At 38.7% G+C, this 19736-nt stretch overlaps 1 protein-coding gene across 2 annotated transcripts in view; it reads left to right on the forward strand.

The window, feature by feature from the left end:
* The window catches only part of Spag17 (sperm associated antigen 17), a 230243-nt gene that overhangs the window by 136882 nt on the left and 73625 nt on the right, over positions 1-19736 (forward strand). For both annotated transcript variants that reach the window (XM_047539956.1, XM_047539948.1), the window contains exons 24-28: positions 1833-1946; positions 4143-4318; positions 7432-7549; positions 10570-10748; positions 12335-12494. In XM_047539956.1, coding sequence (XP_047395912.1) covers positions 1833-1946; positions 4143-4318; positions 7432-7549; positions 10570-10748; positions 12335-12494 — 747 coding nt within the window. The remainder of the gene's footprint in view (positions 1-1832; positions 1947-4142; positions 4319-7431; positions 7550-10569; positions 10749-12334; positions 12495-19736) is intronic.

Raw genomic sequence — 19736 nt, forward strand, 5'->3', positions numbered from 1 at the left:
CATATTTTTACATATTCAGGTGATTTCTTCTAAAATAAATAAATATATTTGTATATGCATTCATATAAGTTTAATCATTTTTGCATAGTTAAATCATATCCAACTTTTAGTTCTAATACTAAACATTCCATTCTGAGATTATCTTTCTTCATTTCAGTTTTAATTTTTTCTGGAGTCTTTGGCCCATATCTGACTCACAATCTGTTTTTGTGTGGTCAATGAACTAAGAATAGTTTCTACGTTTTTATGTGTTATTACAAAAATGAACTTATAGAATCAGGCGTGGTGGCACATGCCTATAATCCCAGCATTTTAGGAGGCTGAGGCAGGAGGCTCTTAAGCTCAAAACCAACCTCAGCAATTTAGAGAGACCCTAAGAAATTCAGTGACACCCTGTCTCAAAATAAGATATAAAAAGGGTTGGGGATGTGACTCAGTGGTTGAGAGTTCCTGGGTTCAATCTCCAGTACCCACCCCCGCCAAAAAAGAACATACCAAAAAAGCAAAGAATATGTGATAAAGACTCTGTGTGGCCCACAAAACCTAAAATATTTCCTGCCTGACCACTTTCATGAAAAGTGTGTTGTCCTCTGATCTAAATGAAACTGCCCAACAGGGAGGAAGATGAGGGAATGAAGAATAGTGGCAATTGTCCACCACTGCTTGCTTGTTTCTTTTCCATTTTATAAAAGTTCCCGTTCTGGTTTAGCTATTGTTTGGTTTTATTAAGTCTCTTCCTCAGAAGGGACACATGAGTAGCCCTTCTCGCTGCTTCTCTCTCCCGAGGCATCCCCAGTGATGTCTTGGATGCTGCAGGTCCCTTGCATCGTCATCCTTTTCCCCTTATGATTCTGGGTTGCTCCTGTACTGTCTTGTAACTTCTGGATTAGAACTTGATGAGCCCTTGTAATCTGAGAATCAAGCTCCTGCTTCAGGCCAGGGCACAGTTCTCTGGTTTTTAATTTAATTGCTCTCTCCTTCCTTTGCTCCTGTTTTCCTTTTGTAATGCATGATTTGCAAAAATTTATCCTCCACAATGTTTATGTCTTCTTCATGACTTCCCTCTGTTTAAATGCTTGTTCTGGGCTCTGAGATACTCTTTTTTTCTTAATTTTTCAAGAAACTCAGTTGAATCTCAAAAATGACCATCCTTCCCTTCCACTCATCTACCAAACACTGAATGGTTTGATTGGGGCAGTATGTTTTAAATTCCAGAACGTGCTTTTAAAAATTCAAATGTTTACTTCTTCCATAATTTATGTTTTACTGAGTTTGTGTCTGTTTCTTTATTCTTTCTTTCTTTCTTTTTTTTTTTTTTTTTTTTTTTTTGGATGACAAATATTCCTCTCTCCCTCAGTTCTCTTAAATGGTTTGTTTTAAAGCACATGACCTCAGGTTTCTATCAATACATCTTTTTAATACTACATGAAGATGCCTATTTCCCTGTACCCTGATTGACACTAAGCATAATCTTTTAAAAATATACTTTATTTTTAAAGAACAGTTTTTGATCCATAGCAATATTGAGTAGAAATTGCAGAAATTTCCCTGGATAATCTATCAGAGCCATAAAATTCTTATGGCTATGCCATTAACCAGTTTACATTCTCTTTTCATTTCAACCTGAAGTCCTTACAATGAGCGTCTCCTGTTCTTGTCCTCATAACCCTCTTTCCTCTGACATCCTCAGTACATGGTAGGGGCTAACCCAACTATTTTCAAGTTGACTGTGGTAGAATAGTTAAGACCTCTATCCCCAGTCTTCCCACTGTGTTCTGCATACATTTCTTTGAATAAAATGAAAATGTCCTTTACTTTATTTTGCCTTTTAGACGTATCATGGAAAGAGAATAAAGCTGTCAGCAAGTTTGGATCTTTTACTGCCACCTTAGAAAATGGAATCTGCCTCTCCATAAGTTACTATGGATCAAGCGGAATGGCACCAGGTGAAATAAACACAAGAGAAGGGATGTGTGTCCCATGGCCAGGGATCCCTTCCCAGCCTCCGTCTACACATTTGTCAATAAACCTGCTCTGATTTAATGCCCCCTCATAGTTTTTCCTGCAAGGTAGAGATATAGGTGTATGTGTTTGTGTGCATTACATATGTATGTATATGGGTGTGTGTAAGTATATGTGTACACATATAATCTTTTATCTACAGCAAATAATAATGTTTGGGCTTTTAAATACCATTTATCAGTTGTATAATCTTTTATATAGTCGTGAATAATCATGTAAGATCATTTGTATACACACATACGCACACACACACACACACATACACATATTCCAATTATCTTTGTTAACTAGCCAATGCAAATACTTCTATTAGTTGGTGCCAGAGAAAGCATGATTTCCCAAGGAATCCTCTTGGTTTCTACAGAATAATATTTTTATGAAACCTGTGCTGTGGAACTGTTCAGTGTGTTTCAGGACATCAGTCTTAAAGGAGTCATTCATTGGACATCTTGAAGAATTTCTCTACCCCATTTTTAATAAACAAATTCTCCAACTGGAAACTATTTCCTTTCAAACCACAAAATGGCATGTCATTTTACAAGAACCAATTAGGAAATCTGTGGGTTTTCATGCATTTTAAAGGGATCTAACCACAACATATTTTTTAAAAAGCATTACAGAATTAGAAGTTAATCCCTATTCTATGTAGCCTTAAAACTATGTGTTAGGACAGACAGTCATCCACCTGACTGTGTAGTTCCTTTTCTGCAGGATCAACATTCACAGGGATCATTATAATCTTGTTTCTTGATAGAGTTTGAAATGTCTCTAGTACCATGGTCAAGAGATGTCTAAAAGCAGCTAGGAAAATGGATCTGGAACTGAGCATGAAGGTCATGCCTTAAGATATAAATCCTGGAGTCAATAGCATGTAGATGGCACTTGGAACCCCAGGAGTGAATAAAATCATAAATATCTAATATATACAATGAAAGCTCTCATCCCTGGCTGTGTAGCACAATCACATGTAGTGTTTCACAAATAGAACTGCTTGGGCCTAATTTTCTGATTGTGGTTAGTAGGTCAAGGTGGGTTCTTAGCATCTTTTTAAAAAATTTCATAAGTAATTAATTATTATGAGCCTCCAGAGTTGAAAACATAAACATCCTAGGACCTGAAAACATTTAAGGGAGTAACAAAAAAGAAGAGTTAGTAAAGAAGAGTGAGAAAAAATTGAGAAGAGAAGTGCAAGATCCAGGGAATGGTGTCCTGGAACCTAGATGAAAATGGAATTCAAGATGAAAGGGATGCTCTGGAGCTCCCCACATGATTCTTCCTCTCATCGGTTTTCAATTCAGAATTTCAACAATCTCTAAAAACACAGAAGAAATAGATCTTCTGTAAGAAAACTTCATTTATCATCTCAGTCAGAAATAATCTATTCCTTTTCTGGATTCCCTTGTTTGTACCTTTTATTCTATTCCTATTTAATATGTCCTTATATTCTGCAATTTGAGTTCAGATCTGTTACGGTTTGGATCTAGTAATGTCCCCCAGACATCCTTATGTTAGGCAACGCAACAATGTTCAGAGGTGAAATGATTAGATTATGAGAGCTGCAACCTCATTGTTGTACTTGATGGATTGATAATTTAAATGAACTACTTGGTGGTAACCATAGGCAGGTGGGGCAATGATGTCAGCCAACCATGGACTCAGACCTCTGAAATCATGAGCCCCAAATGAACTTTTCCTCTTTATAGTTTTTATTCTCAGGTATTTGGTCACAGTGATGAAAATCTGACTAACAAGAACTTAGATTTGACTCCATACTTTTAAATATTTTTTCTATATATTGCATTTCTCAAATAAGCAAAGGGAAGTAAAGTGCTGTATCATTAAAGAGCTTACAATGTCTATTTGGAAGCAAGAGTATATGAAATAATGACTCAAGCATACTAAAGCATTAAATCTAATTTTCTAACTACAATCCTGATTTTTAAATCAATATTACCCCCATGAAATATATACAACTGAGGAAGCTTACTAAGGTAAAAAATCATTGCCAACTTGTGTAAATATTTTAGATGTGTTATTTAACAAGTATATCAAATGTTTAATTTCCTTGTTTTTTTTTGTTTGTTTGTTTTTTTGTTTTTTTCCGCCTTTCCTGTTTACAGAAGAAAAGGATCCCAATTTGAGTACAATGTTGAATATCCCTTCAGCACTCACTACAACAGTGATTCCTGTTATAGTAACTGTTCCTCAGGGCAAAACAAAAGGGAAACCGAAAAACAAAGAAAAAGTCAGAGACTCCATTAAGGAGGAAGAGCACCCAAAAGAAGAAGAGAAAAAGGTAAATGAATCTTGGCACAGATTCCCAAATTGTTTCAGCCTCAATGTTAACTTTTTTTAGACCCTTACTTATGTCTGTCGTGTTAGCATAGTGCGTTATGGTTTACATATGAGGTGTCCCCCAAAAACTCATGTGTGAGACAATGCAAGAATTTCCAGAAATGAACTGATAAATCCACCTAATCAGTGGATTAACTGGGTAGTAACTGTTGGTAGGTTACATGTGGTTGAAGGAGATGGGCATGCCTTTGGGGTTTATATTTTTCTCTGGTGAGCAGAGTGCTCTCTCTCACTCTCTCTCTGCTTCCTCATTGTCGTGTCCTGAGCTGCTTTCCTCTGCCATGTCCTTAAGCCATGATGTTCTATCTCACCTTGGGCCCCAAACTGCAGGGTAAGCCATCTATGGACCAAGACCTTTGAAACCATGAGCCAAAATAAACTCTTTTTGCTTTACATTGTTCTTGTCGTGTCTTTTGGTCTCAGCGATGAAATAGATGACGGAAACATAGCATATACACTTTCTACTGCACACACGCATTATCATTCCTTGTAGTTTCAACTAGAAGAATTTGCCACAAAAGTTGGATTCCCACTTCAGGAGACATTCTCAGACAAAAACTGTCTCAGATTCTTAATTCTGAGCTCTGAACAACTAACTCAGTCTTTTCCTCACTGTGGTCTTCGCTTTTGTTGCATAAATTCCCACTGTTTCCTACGTTTATTACTTTATTTAGTTCTTTTGAGATAAATAACAATCGGAAGACAAAGGTCTGTAAGTAGGCAACAGAAACAATTCCATTTGTTAGACTTGGACTTAGACACTGGTGTGCTAAGAATTCAGCCAGACTAAGGGATAGCCGGTTGCTGTTAAAGAGTAGTCCACCCTCTACGGCAACCCTTCTTCATAGGACACACACACACACACACACACACACACACACACATACACACAGGCTTTAATTTTAAACATTTCCCTAATAGAACGCAGATCAAAATTCTCTCAAAAGAAAGTTTTAAAAGAGGGACAAGAAAATCACCACTAAATTTTGCTTCTTAATATTTACTACTAAAAATACAAAGTACAAATACTCAACTTATTAGAAGGAAAAAAGTGTGAAAAAATGCTCAAGAACCTAGATGTCACAGTCTGACCCTTTAAAAATTGTAAGGTTTAAATTAAATGTTCATTTGTCTGTGCATCATATTTATACAGCTATACCAAATGAGTTTTCTCATGCCAGAAGAGTTGATCCTTGTTAAATAAAGATCTCAAATTTTGAACAGAATAATCCTAGATAATTCATGTAAAATGAATTAAGTCCAAAGAAACTTGATAGCAAACATATCAGTTCACCCATTATTTTTAAAAATTGATGATAATGGAAGGGTAAGGGAAGATTATTACTGATTTTGTGTACATTGATAAATTTGACATAGGAGGTCTGAGTATTTCCATTCATTCCATAGAATTTCATAAACCTTTTCCTCTTAATTTTGCTTTGAGTTTTTAATTCATTTTTAGCTAATTATGTATATTTTTTCCTTTATTAGAAACAAAGAAAAGACAGAAAAACCTAAATGATCTACAATGGAAAACTCTTAAGAATAAATGAGCCCAGCAATTGAAGAGTATTTAGAGAACTAACCAAAAAGCTGAAATGATTATCATTAGGAGTTGTACATTTAACCAAGCAAGCATTCTGACATAACTTCCCAAGAATTAAATGAAATTTTGAAGTACACACACCCAAACTCTCATTAACTTATAAATCACTCTTTATTTTTATTTTTTTTCCTTTTCGTGCTTTTACTTGCTACAGAAGCAGTGCATGCTAATTATAGAAAAATAAGGTCAAATACTATATTAGCATAATAAATCTAGCACCCTAATTATAAAAATTATACTAAAAAATGAAGAAGGGATGATGGTTTCCTGCATACTCCACCTGTCTTAGTCTTTTTGAGCTGCTATTATAAAATATCTTATACTGAATGATTTACAAATAATAGAAATTTATTGCTTGAGGTCTAGAGGCCAGCAAGTCCAAGATCAAAGTGGGACAGGCTTGGCATCCTGTAGATGGCACCTCCTATGTGTCCTCACTTGACTGAAAGGGTAAGGAGCGCTCTGCTGGGACTCTATAAGGACACTAATCCCAGTCATGAAGGCAGAGCCCTGACGACTTCATTTCCCAAAAGACCTGTCTCCATAGTGGGCCTGCACTTTGGGTATTATATTCCAACATAAGAATTTGGGGGGGCACCAGCATTCAGACGATAGCATTGCCCTCACCTTGCACATCCAAATGAAGGCATTATTCAAGGCCTATTTCAAGCCCCAGTTCCTCCATGAATCCTGTGTTAGCTTTTCATCACTTTCACAAAATACCTGGGAAAAACTGACTTAAAGGAGGAAAGATTTACTTTGGCTCACAGTTCCAGAGTTTTCAGTCCATAGTTGACCACTGTTTTGGGTCTGATATGAGGCAGAACATCAGGGGAAAAGGTCCTGGAATGAGAAAGCTTCGCAGCTCATGGCAGCCCTGATGCAGAGGAGAGGAGGTCAGAGACAAGATACATCCTTCCAGGGTATGCCCGCAGTGACCTACTTCCTTCAACTGGGCCTCACCTCCTCCAGATTTCACTCCCTCCCAATAGTTCATGCAATTATGAACCCATCAATAGATCAATCAATTGATGAGATCAGAGTCCTGTGATCCAATCACTCCTCAAAAACCCCATATCTGAACATTGCTGTATGGGGGTATCAAGCCTTCAACATATGAACTTTTCAGAGACTTTTCAGACTCAAATCATAATAGATCTTTTCCCAATTATTTCTATTAACTTTAATATCTCCCTTTCCTGAGGAAAGATATGCCAGCTATTTGGCACTACCATGCTATTGTCTCAGTTGTCTATGTGCCATTCTATGAGAAGAATAGAAACTTCCCCACAGCAACGATTCAGTATCCTTTCAGGACCTATTGCAAGGTCTACTCAGCTGTTCACAAGTTATATCATAAGCACTCACCAAGACCTTTCTTAATCAAAATAAATAATAGCTCGTTCAGAGAATGACAAGCAATGATTCACATGCAAAATTAATTGCAGGAAGAAGTAGAACCAGAACCTGCAGTACAAGAGACTCCTTATGTTCCCATCTTCCAAAACCTAAATGTGTCTTGTCCCAGTGGCCTTCTGTTGACCTTCATTGGGCAAGAGACAAAAGGTGAGTGCCAGCTGGGGTGGGGCAGGCAGGCAGGGAGCAAGCATCTCTATAGAAAACAGATCTGCATTGAAAACTATGTATTTTCCTACTACTTTCTGTTGTTAGTGAACAATAGGCTATTTTCAAATAATGAAAATAGTAATGATGACCATTTTCAAGCACTAACAGTAGCTGAGTTCTGTCTGAGTATTTAATATATATGGAAAAATACAAATATTATGATCTAGGTACTGATAACTCTATTTTACAAAATAAAGACATTGAGGATTTAGGAGGATCAGTAACTTGCCCAGGGTTGCCCAATTTCTAGGTGGCAAATCCAGTGCTCCTAACAACTCCTATGTGGCCTTGGCTTTCAGTCTCTCCAGAGGGCCATAGGTACAGCACTTTATGGTTGACCAAAACAAAGGACAGTGAGCACTAAGTAAATTGAGATGAGTGCACATTAAATGAATGAAGAAAACCAGGCTTGATTCCTAAGTATCAGCATAAAATTAATATATTTTGTTATTTCTATACATGGTTTCTAATCTATTCAGATGAGCAACTAAGTACAAATAGGATTTCTTGAATTAACCTGCTGGAATGACACACTGGCAGTTGACTTTCAGTATAATTTAAATGGAGAACCACTGTTATAGAAGTAGGAGACTCATTAAAGTCCACCAAACTAGGACTTGAGTTCCAAAGCTGACCCTGGCACGAACTCACTATATGACTATTTAAAACACTTACTGTCTCTGGACCATGTTTCCTCATCTGATAAATGTTAGATTATATTAATGCATATTTATTTTATTCACAACCACACATTCTCTTTAAATTTAATTTCCTTTGGTATGACACATTTGCAAAGTGTTTCTGTCAAAGAAAAACATCATACTTATTTTTAAATAATGTTTTATTGTTTCACCAGCCAAAAGAAAATTTAGTTAAATGTTGTAGTTAATTTAGTTCGTCTTAGTTTTGCTTTTCGTTAGGCCTTCTGAATAACAGACCATGGACCCCTGATCTATTTCTAAGAATCCCTAGTGGTGCAGATTTTCCAAGATGGGACCCATTGGGCTCAATGGTTACCAAGTTCTTCCACAATCTGTGATGCAGCAAGTGTACTGGAAGGGATGTTGTTTTCAAGTTCAAGAGTGGGTTTCTTTGCTGGATCCTGTTATCAAACCCAGCTTTATACTTGCCACATCTGTCTCATTTTACTTTTATTATTTACCCTGTTGTACTCAGCCTCATGTCAAGACAAAAAATGTGGATAGTAACTCTGCCTGGAACATGCCATCCTTTAAAAACCTTCTGTGTATCATAAATGTCCTATTGCAAGTCTGAACATATCTGTAACATAAATACCAAAGTAGTAATACCTTCAAGGTCAGTCTTGGACATCAGAAGAAGAGCCTAGGTTTGAGTTCTTTCCTGGGTGATTTTGGAATTCAATGAGAAACCATTTCCAAAGTAAGACAGGGTGTTCAATGTTATTAAGGTTTTTGTGGGTTTGTTGTTGTTGTTGTTGGTCTTGTTCTTGTTGTGTTGTGGTAGTGATGGTTGTTTCTACAGTATAAGAAAATGATTCAGCCAAGCACCTTGGTGCATGTCTGTGATCCCAGCAGCTCTGGAGGCTGAGGGAGGAGGATCCCAAGTTGAAAGCCAGCCTCAGCAACTCAGCAAGGCCCTAAGCAAATTAGTGAGACCCTCTCTCAAAATAAAAAATAAAAAAGGCTTGGAATGTGACTCAGTGGTTCAATGCCCCTGGGTTCAATCCCTCATGAAAAAAAAAAAAAAAAAAGATTCAAATCCCAGTTCTGCCACTTACCAGCTATGTGATCTTAGAGAATTTACAACCTCTCCAAGATTCTATTTCTGTATTCAAAAACTCTGAGAAATGAAAGTGTCTAAGGGGTTGCTGATGTGGACTGAATAAGACACAAATATAGGGCATCTGGCATATGTAAATATCAATATTTTTATTTTATCACTATTACTACTTCTGTGATTTGAGGGGTGTCATGAAGGGCCCTCTTTGTGAAATATTCCCCCACTGATAGAGTCTTTAAAATGTCATCACTACATATTATTTCCTTTGGTTAAGACTTTTAGGCAGCAATAAACCATACTATAAACTAAGAGGAAATAATTAAATTAGCAAAAACTGAGTAGGTACACCCTGCCAGAATTTCTCCATGATAGTACCAGGGATTAAACCCAGGGGTGGTTAACCACTAATTCACATCCCCAGCCCTTTTTATATTTTATGTTGAGATAGGGTCTCACTAAACTGCTTAGCTCCTTGCTAAGTTGCTGAGGCTGGCTTTGAACTCACAATCCTCCTGCCTCAGCCTCCCAAGTCATTGGGATTACAGGTATGTGCCACTGTGACCCACTAGTACTTTTTTTTTTTTGGTGCTGGGGATTGAACCCAGGGCCTTGTGCATGCTAGGCAATACTCTACCAACTGAGCTGTATCCCCAGTCCAGTACTTTCTTTTTGAAGAAGCAAATTAGGCACTTTCCTCCTTGTTAGCCAACAGCAAAACACTGAGAGAAATCTGGGTCTGGTTAGCGATGAGGGAACATTGAAAGATGATGGGTGACTTGGGAAGTACATGAGTGAGGGACTTCCCTGGGCTTCTGGGCAACCAGGCAACACCATGGTAGCATTGTGTACCCAAGTATTTACTTGAAGTAGAAAGAAAGGCACCAACAGAGGGAAGTAAAACTCTACTTCCTTCAAAATTTTGCCCTGAGATGTTTCAGGCTTCCTTATGGAGAATGACTTATTCACAGAGAAGGTACCTGTCACATATTTACAGATGACTTTATTCACTACATTTAAGTTCAACAAGGTCATTGAGCATTGAGGAACCAGTTCTCCGGGCCATCTGACATGGAATGGAAACTGCCCTATTATTCAGATGCACACAAAAGAATGAAAACAGTTAAGCAAAAAAATAACTCTTAGCTTCCCAGTATTGCCCAGTTCACAGAATAGCTTTAATCTTTTTTCTTTTTCTTAAGGTCAACATGTTGTAACTGATGAGCCCACCTGGAACATCATGATCCGTCAGAGTTACCCAGAGAGATTGAAGCACTATGAGTTCTACAGGACAGTGATGCCACCTGTGGAGCAGGAAGCATCAAGAGTTATCACCAGTCAAGGCACCATTGTTAAGTATATGTTGGATGGATCCACACAGGTAAAAGAATATATTGTATAAACTATTCTCCCCTGCTGCAAAATCAAAGACAGATGGACTATGAGTAAGGAAAAGTACTGCAGCAGGGAAGAGAACAAATAGAATAGAAAGACACCTTAAAACAACAAATAAAGAGCACAATAGTTCAAGGAAAAAAACACCATCTATACAAACAACATACAAATAAACTTGCCATTTCTATGCATGATCTAAGATTGGAGACTGAACACAGTGTGTACCTCCTCTCCCTCTCAAGTCACCTGAAAGTAATAGAAAAACACTTCTAGATAACAAATTCATGGAAGTATTGAAGAACAACAAAATGTATCACCAATAGATTAGAATATTTGGAAAAATCCCTAGAAAATACAAGTCAGGTCAGATCAGACTGATGGAGAAATGAGAACCAACATGCCCAAGAGAAAACTGTAAAAAATCAAAATGAGAGTTCTAATACATTTTTCACCTCTGGATTCAGAAAATCAGGGCAGTTCTAAATGTTACTTACTACTGTCTGGAAGTTGGGAACCAGAAACCATGAAACCAATAGGGATTTCCAACAAGAATGGAGACCATACACCTAGGAATCATCAACCTGCATGGAAACCAACCTCATGAAAATAAAGCATAAATTTTAATACATTTTAAAAAATCACCCCAAAATGAGAATAAATACTTAACAACAAAAAATTAAGTAATATAGGCAAAGACTTGAGAGGTTAATAATTTCTCAACAAAATAGTGATTTTAAAAAACTTATGGGAAAAAGCAAGAGTGCTTATAAATGTAAAATAATTGTGGAAGATAAAGGAGTAAGGGGTAGATTATCAGGGAGATTAAATAAAGTTGTAGAAAAGGGATATACGTAGTAGAATTTCTAGAAGAAGAAAATAGAATGAAGGGGGGATATAATTAAAAAATAACCTAAGAAATTTTCCAACTCTTAAAAAAATATTTCAGATTACATAGATCAATCAAGTGCCAATCAGGACTAACACTAGTTTATTTCTATAAGATCATGTAAATATGTCATCATACAATTTTAAGACTGCTCAGAAAGAAAATCTTCAAAACCTCCCAAAGGGAACCAGTTACCTATAAAAAATAAGAACTGGGTACACATTTGATTTCCTTGTCATATTCACTGGGAGACTGTACATACTGATACTGACAGATGTATCTGCAGTACCCTAAAGATACCATACATAGTAAGTAGATAATAGTAGAAACTATACATGTAAGTATATGTAATCTTTAAATGTACTCATTTGAAAATTTAAGATGCATAGGAAAAGAGTGAACAATGGAAAAAAAAACTAAATCAACAAAAGATGGAAAGTGAAAAAAAAGCAGAAAGTCAATGGAAAATAGAAAATTATATTATCGTGCTGGTTATTAAGTTATTCTGTTTGAGCTCCAAATCTTCCCTTCTGTAACATACTTTGTGATGCCGAGTCTGGAGGCCTGCCATCAACCTTTCTTCTTTGGATTATTTTGAACCTATTTCAGTTGGATACAGAATGTTTATTGCTAACTAACTTTTTCCTTGCTTCTGAGAATGCTAAGCACTCTTGTTCTCCTTTCAGATCCTCTTTGCTGATGGCACCGTGAGCAGTAGTCCTGATTCAGGTCGCGTCTATCCTTCTCCTGAAATGCTCACCAGCCTTCATAGTGGAGATTTGAGGGAATCAGTTTCTCAACAAAAGTCAGAAATGACTCCATTTGAGACTGCCATCCCAAAGAAAGGTGACAATAGAAGCCTGTCAATTGATACTGATTTTAATATAATCTTTAGGTGTTTAATCAATGTTCAACATCATTATCATAATAATTCTTACCTTTGCTATGAATATATTCAGATACATGCAAACACAGATAATTTTTTATTGCAATAGTGGAATTATGTATAGTTTCCTGAACTGCTCTTTTCCCTTAGTAATAAAAAATGAACTTTTCCTATGCTATTATATATTCCTACACAACATTAGCTGTACCACCTGGGTTGCTACTTTAGGGTTTACTGAGCAGTTCAAGGGTGTCAAGATTCTGAATTGGGCTAGGGAGATAGTTCAGTTGGTAAAGTGCTTGCCTTGCAAGCACAAGCCCTGGGTTCGATCCCCAGCATAGCAAAAAAAAAAAAAAAAAAAAAAAAATTCTTTCTGAATAGGCGTATCTGGAGTGCCGTAGGCCTTTTCCTCATCGTTGCAAGATGGCACAGCAGTCCTAGGCATAAAGTCCTCATGGGACAACTTCCAGGGAGAAGGAAAAGAGAGTGAGTACATGCACTCTCCTCGAGTATCTCTTTTCATTACAGAGGAAATACTTACAGAGGAAAATATTTCCAGATCCCCTGATGCCCAGTTGACCTCCTCTTGCATTTCATTGACTAGATCTGGCTGCAGAAGGAGGCTGAGAAAACAAGTGTCTTAAAATTTTTGGCCCTGTTCTCAGGAGAAGAGCATGACTAATAAGGGAAAAGAAGGTTGATAACTGTTGAGTAAGCAACCAAGTCTGCCATAATTGAAATGACAAGATAGCTGTCCTGACAAGTATTTCTCATGCCTGCCCCTACCACGGGCACAGTATGGAAATATCTACTTCCTCAAACTCTTGCAGTGCTAGATGGTATCACCATTTTAACCTTACTCAACTTGACTAGTAATTAATGCGTTTAATTATCATGCTCATCTGCATTTATTTGATTACTGGTAAGATTAAACATTTAGAGATGTGTGGTGGTTTCAGCCATGTCCAGAGTGGATGAGGGAAGGGTTAACTGCCGGAGGACAGTGGTGCCAGCAATAAATCAATTAATTACTAATAATTTTTTCTAATCAATAAACTCACAAGAGCTGATACTCTTTTCAATTGGAAGGGTGTGTGGTGGATTGGGCCATATCAGATCTGGCCTCCAACAAGATGGAGAACCCCACCTTCACCTTTATTTATAGTCATACAGGTAAAGGGGCCCAGACAGGAGGGGCTTCTTCTGTGAGGAAAAGGATGGGGTGGAGTTAGGGAAGTCATTTGCTCAGGGAACTAGCATATCCCATACAGGGCCACTTACTCCCCGATGGTCTGGAACAGTTTCCCGTGACTGCCAATTCCTGGGAATCAGACCTCTGTATCCCATGGCTCATGCAAGCCAGATTTTGCTAGGCATGGATGGTTCCCCAAAGAGATGCTTGCTGGCTTTTCAATTTTTTTGTGAACTTTCACAAAATAAAATTTATTTTAATTATTTTAATTAAATATTTTAATTATTTTTTATTTTATTTAAAGTATTTTAATTATTTTTTAGTTCTAATTATTACCTAATTTCTGTTCCAGCTTTTCCTTTGACTCTCAAATTATTTAAACTTCTTCCTACATTTCCAAATCTATGATGTGTTTCTAGTTTGCTTTTATAATTGATTTTAAACTAATTGTTTGAAAGGTGTTGAAATGTGATTTGTAACCTCATATAGTCAAGGTTTTAAAAAATTCTGTGCTTGAAAATAACAAGTATCTTACAGTTATTTTGTATAGTGTTCTCTTTATATTTATTAGATAAAACTTGTTAGTTGTGTTGTGAAGATCTGTATCTGAGTTCAGTTAACTTTTCTATAAAGAACAAGCTACTAAATATTTTAGACTTTGTGAGCTATATGGTCTCTGTCACAATTACTTAACTTTACTATTGGAGCATAAACGTAGCCATGGATAATAATAATTAAATAAGCCATGGCTCAGTTGTGTCCCAATAAAAGTATGAACACTAAAACTTGAAGTTCATATAATTTTCATGTGTCATAAAATGTTATTCTTTCAATTTTCTTTCAGCTATTTAGAAATTTATTTAAAAATAATTACCTCACAAACACAAAACAGTCATCGGGCCAAATTTTCCTAAAACTTCACATATTTTAAAATTTACTATATCAATTTATTCAGCAAAAGTATGTTTAAATTTCCTGAAAGGGTAGAATAATCTCTTCTATGCTGTGCTCCTTATAATTTAATCTTTATTTCTTTACTTGAAAAATAAAATTGTCTTTCTTAATGACTGTCAGGTTTTCTTTCATGTATTTTGAAGATATGATTTTGGATACTTACAACTTTAGAATTGCTATAAATTCTTGATAAATTTAATCTTTCATCATTTTACAGTGTTTTTTATCCTAGGACTTTTTCTTCCTCCTAAAGTCTACTGTGCTTAGATTATCATAGTGTTGTGGGATTCTCAAACAGAGAGACAGGGCACGTTCAGCAGGAACAGCATTTTATTGGTGCTGACATTGGCCTAAAAGATTCAGCATCCAAAGACTTACTGTGGAGCACAGCAGGGACTTATCATGTATATCTCTTCTTAATTCCTCTTAGTTCCTCTTGCTAGCTCTTTGTCTCCCATATAAGGTAATACACATTCTGATTGGGCTTTCTAATTCTATAGTATAGAGTTGTTGACTTATGTTACTGATGGCCTTGTTATCTCTCCTTTGTTCTGAGAGACAAAGGAATAGTTATTGCAAGATAGCACAGCAACTCCAGGCCCCACCAGCTATTATTTAATACTTTACCAACATAACTTTTTCCACACTTACATTTTACTTTCTGTGGCTTATGTTTAAATTATGTTTCTGTGGCTTATGTTTAAATGTGTCTCTTATGAGCAACATGTAGATAGCTATTTTAAAAAAATTAAATTGGAACTTCTTTGTTTTTAGAGATTTTAACCCATTTATCATATAACTCATATTTTCTGAAACATCTTTATATTGTTCTCATTCTTGAAAGAAAATCCACTGTGCGTAAAATTCTAAATAATAGGTGTTTTCCCCCATTATACACAATCTTCCACATTCCTTGCTTCTGATGTTGCTGTCAAAGAACTATCAGTCTAATTGCTGTTGCTTTTAAAAATAATCTGCCTTTGAAATATTGTGCTTTTATTACAATTTCAGTATGATCTGGCTATGTGTGGATTTCTATTCATTTTTGGGGGGCAGTGCATTGGGCTTCTTGAATCTGTAGATTAGTGTCTTTCATTAATTTCTGCAAATTTCTCAATAATTATCTCTTCAAATATTGTTTCGATCAATTCTTTCTCCTCTGTTTCTGTAATTTCCATGAAATATATGTTAAAAGCCTTTTAACATCTTTCATGATTCCTATTGCTTTGGCTCCCTCAGCTTCGTTCTGAATAATTGTTCTGGATCTCTTTCAGCTCTCTTCGAAACCATGTTTTATCTCCTATTAAACATGCATGTTAATTTTTTAAAACTTCAGTTATCACATTTTTTGACATGACTTCTCTTTGTTTTGCTTTCTAATCTACCTTCTCTTTACTCATTCCTTCTGGCCCCTTTTACTCCTGGAACTATATTGTGAACACAGTTTGTTTTATGTCTGTTAATGCTGTGGGTCTGATTTTACTTCCTATTGTTTATTCTGGCTCTCATTTGAGCGTTTCATTGTGTCTTTAGTACTTTTTGACCATGAAGTGGCCATTTCTTCTCATTCATTGCTTTGATTCTTAACTCTTGGGGCTGTCATACAGGTGCATTTCTTTAGAAAGGATTTTAGTTTTGTAAAGGATTTTTAGCAGGTGGTAAGGGTCCCAATAGTCTTGGATCACATTAAGTTTAATTTAAGGGATTTCTGACCATGTCATCCAAGCAGTGTGAATTTTTACTCAAAACCTGTGTAAGGATCTGCTTATAGTTACACACCTCAAACTTGTTTGCCTCCTTTGCTGGGTTTTGAAGAACGAGGCAACACCAACTGTCCATCCACCAGAGAAGTTCCGCTTTATTCAGAAAATACACGCACTTTTATAGAGTGGAGAGAAGTCTCATAGGCCACGGTATGGACCGGGCGGTAGGTGATTGGGCAAGCTTTGTTGCTACGGGATTGAGGCAGGGCAGAGGAGAGTGATTGGGTGCAGGCCGTGCTGGCGAGAAACTGACACTCCAGAAGAGAAGAAGGATATGCACCATATTGCCGAGGTGTGGTCTCAAGGGGGGTGGGGGGGGCTTTTGCAGCTGCTTGTGGGAGGTTAGGCCTTATATTCCTCCTTTTTTCCTCTATATATCGGAATGGGGTTGTTGTTCTTCCTCTGGCTACTTCCTGCTGGAGTGGGTCATCATGGGGAAGGTAGAGGCAAGAAGGGAGGGTTGAGGAGTAGGCCACTTATTAGTCCCCATAACAGAAGGCCAAATGCAGTCACTTCACTGGGAGGGAAGTCCATGAAAGTCCCTTGGAACCACAAAATTTGCAGCTGGTCATCCTATTGGGAGAGGGAGTTGCTGGGGGTGACCATCCAGGCATCCGCGGCAAGGGTTTCCAGGAATAGCTGCCACTAGTGACAGAAGGGGTTGGTCATCTTAACAGTTGGTGAGATGTTCTTGCGAGGAGTTGGTTGGGTCCTTGGTGGCTAGAAGCTGGTGATTCCTAAGAGCTGGTTCAAGGTTTGATTAGAGATTTTTCCCACCTGGGTTTGAATGACTTTCACGATACAAGGTAGGAAGAGACAGGCCACTAAGATGACAGCTAAGGGGCCTAGAATGGGCCACATCCAAGTGAGGAGGGGTTTTTGGATAAAGGCAGAGGGAGGATTAGAACTTGTGTGTGTCTATAGGCTAGAAGCGGGCGTGCAAGAGAAGCACAGAGAAAACAGTTCCCAGGGGAGAAGGAAGGAAGGGAACGATTGAGAACAGCGAGAGTAGAACCTGCACCCAAGTGTAAATGGGTGACCCAGGGGAGTTGGCGGAGGAGTGGGAGGGTGGTTCTAGGGCAGAGGAGAGCTGTTCCTCTTTGTGTTGGATATTGACAGAAACCAGGAAAAGAGTTCCGTGTACGGGGACGTATTCCCGAGAAATGGAGAAGAAGCCCCAGGGTTTGGGGGACCATCCATAGTAGAAAGCGTACCTACGAGGGGAAGCCCACTTGGGATTCCAGGGATCATGGATGTGAAGAAAGAGGTTATCTGAATTTCAGGTGTGCCCCCTTAGGAGGCTACTGGTGGAGTTTTGGTCATGGGTAGCGCATAAGTAGGAGAGAAATAGCTTTTCTGCACACCAACAGGTTAATTGGGAGGAGGTAAGGGAAAGGGGAATGTCAATGGCTGAGGAACACCCTGTCAGGGGGCAGTCCTTTGTGGCGGCAAGATGAGTGATACTGATTTGCCTGTCCATGTAGGTTTCACGCACTTTAAATCTCCAGACAAAGGATGGTTTTTGAGAACCCTCTGGGTAGAGAGGGAGTTGAAGTAGAAGGAGGCTTAAGAGGGGAGTCATTCTTCCTGAATGGGGGAGACAGGGTTGGGGAGCAGGAGAGATGGAGCTTAAGAGGGTTGGAGGGGTGAGGGGTGCACTGAAAAGAGTGGTGTATTGGTTCTGCTTTACGGTTGTCTTTTTGATGGACTTTGCAGTGATTGACCCCTAATGAATGGGGCAGTTGAGATGCTTCTAGGAGTTTGGTGATTAGTGCTGAATTTGTGATTTTATTCCCTTTGGTGTTAAGTAAGCCTCTTTCTTTCCATATGGCTGCATGGGACAGGAGAATGTGAAAGACATACTTAGAGTCTGTGTACAGGTTGAGTTTCTTCCTTCGGCGAAGGTGCAAGCTCGGATGGCAGCAATGAGCTCTGCCTGATGATTAGTAGTACCTGCTGGTAATGATTGGGCCTCTATGACTGAGTCGAGGGAGACTACCGCATAACCGGCATAATGGGTGTGGTCTTCCCTGAATGAAGACCCATCTGTAAACCATGTGAAGTCAGCGTGTAGGAGGGGGCCCTCGGAAATGGAGGAGTGACAGTGTATAAAGTTCTGGAGGATCTCCAAGCAATTATGGAGAGGTATGTTGGGAGGGTACGGTATTGGGAGTAGAGTGGCAGGGTTTAGGGGCAGGCATGGGAGAAAGGAGATGGTGGGATTCTCCAGGAAGGAAGATAGGAGGGCTAGGAGTCTGGATGGCAGAAGGGACTAGTGAGCTTTATAGGAGAGCAGATCCTCGAGGTGATGGGGTGAAAGGATGGTGAGAGGTGCCCCAAAAGTTAATTTGTAGGCTTCCTTTTGTAATAGGTGCCCAGCTGCTAGGGCTCATAGGCAAGGGGCCCATCCTCGTACAGTGGGATCTATTTGTTTGGAAAGGTAGGCCACAGGGGCAAAGGAAGGGCCATAGATCTGTCCTAGGACCCCCAAGGCTTGATCACTATTCTCGTGGATGTAGAGGGAAAAAGGTCTGGTAAGGTCCGGAAGATGAAGTGCGGGGGCTTCAACTAGAGCTTGTCTAAGTTTGAGGAAGGGCGGCAAGGTGTGTAGGATAGAGGTTCTTCAGGGTCCCCTTTCGCTAGGTCATAGAGGGGTCGAGCCAACAGGGAGAAGTTTGGAATCCAGGCCCTGAAGTACATACCCGGCCAGTCCCAGGAATGAGAGGATCTTGGCTTTGGTTTTGGGATGGGGAGGGTGGTGAGGAGCTGTTTCCTGTCAAGAGTAATTTCCTTTCTCTGTGGGGAGAGCTGGAAACCTAGGTAAGTCACGATTGAGAGGGAGATTTGGGCCTTGGAAGGGGAAAGGCAGTAACCCCTCTCAGCTAAAAAGTTGAGGAGTGAAGCAGTGTCGTGTTGCCACCCGCAGCAACAATCCCGAGGGAATTTATCAGAGGTGGACTGGGAATGAACTACTTCTATTTCTGAGCTGCTTCCTTGCTTACTTGCTTGTTCACTAGTATATAGAGGAAGAGAAGCTTTACTTAGAGGAAGAGAGGCTTTGAGAGGAAGAGAGACTTTGCTAAGAGGAAGAGAGGCTTTGCTTAATTTTAGAGGTGCTACGCTTTCAGAGAGGCTACGCTTATCAAAGGTCTACTGCTTCTTAAAGTTGGGTCGCTTCTTGGAGGTGCAGGGTGTGGCGTACGGCGTAGGGCCTGCGTCCTGCAGCCTGCGTCCTGCAACCTGCCACCCCCGCCCAGGTGAAGAGAATGTCTTATATACCTAAGGCAGCCAAT

This window comes from Sciurus carolinensis, chromosome 1, assembly GCF_902686445.1.
Source record: "Sciurus carolinensis chromosome 1, mSciCar1.2, whole genome shotgun sequence".
NCBI lineage: Eukaryota > Metazoa > Chordata > Mammalia > Rodentia > Sciuridae > Sciurus > Sciurus carolinensis.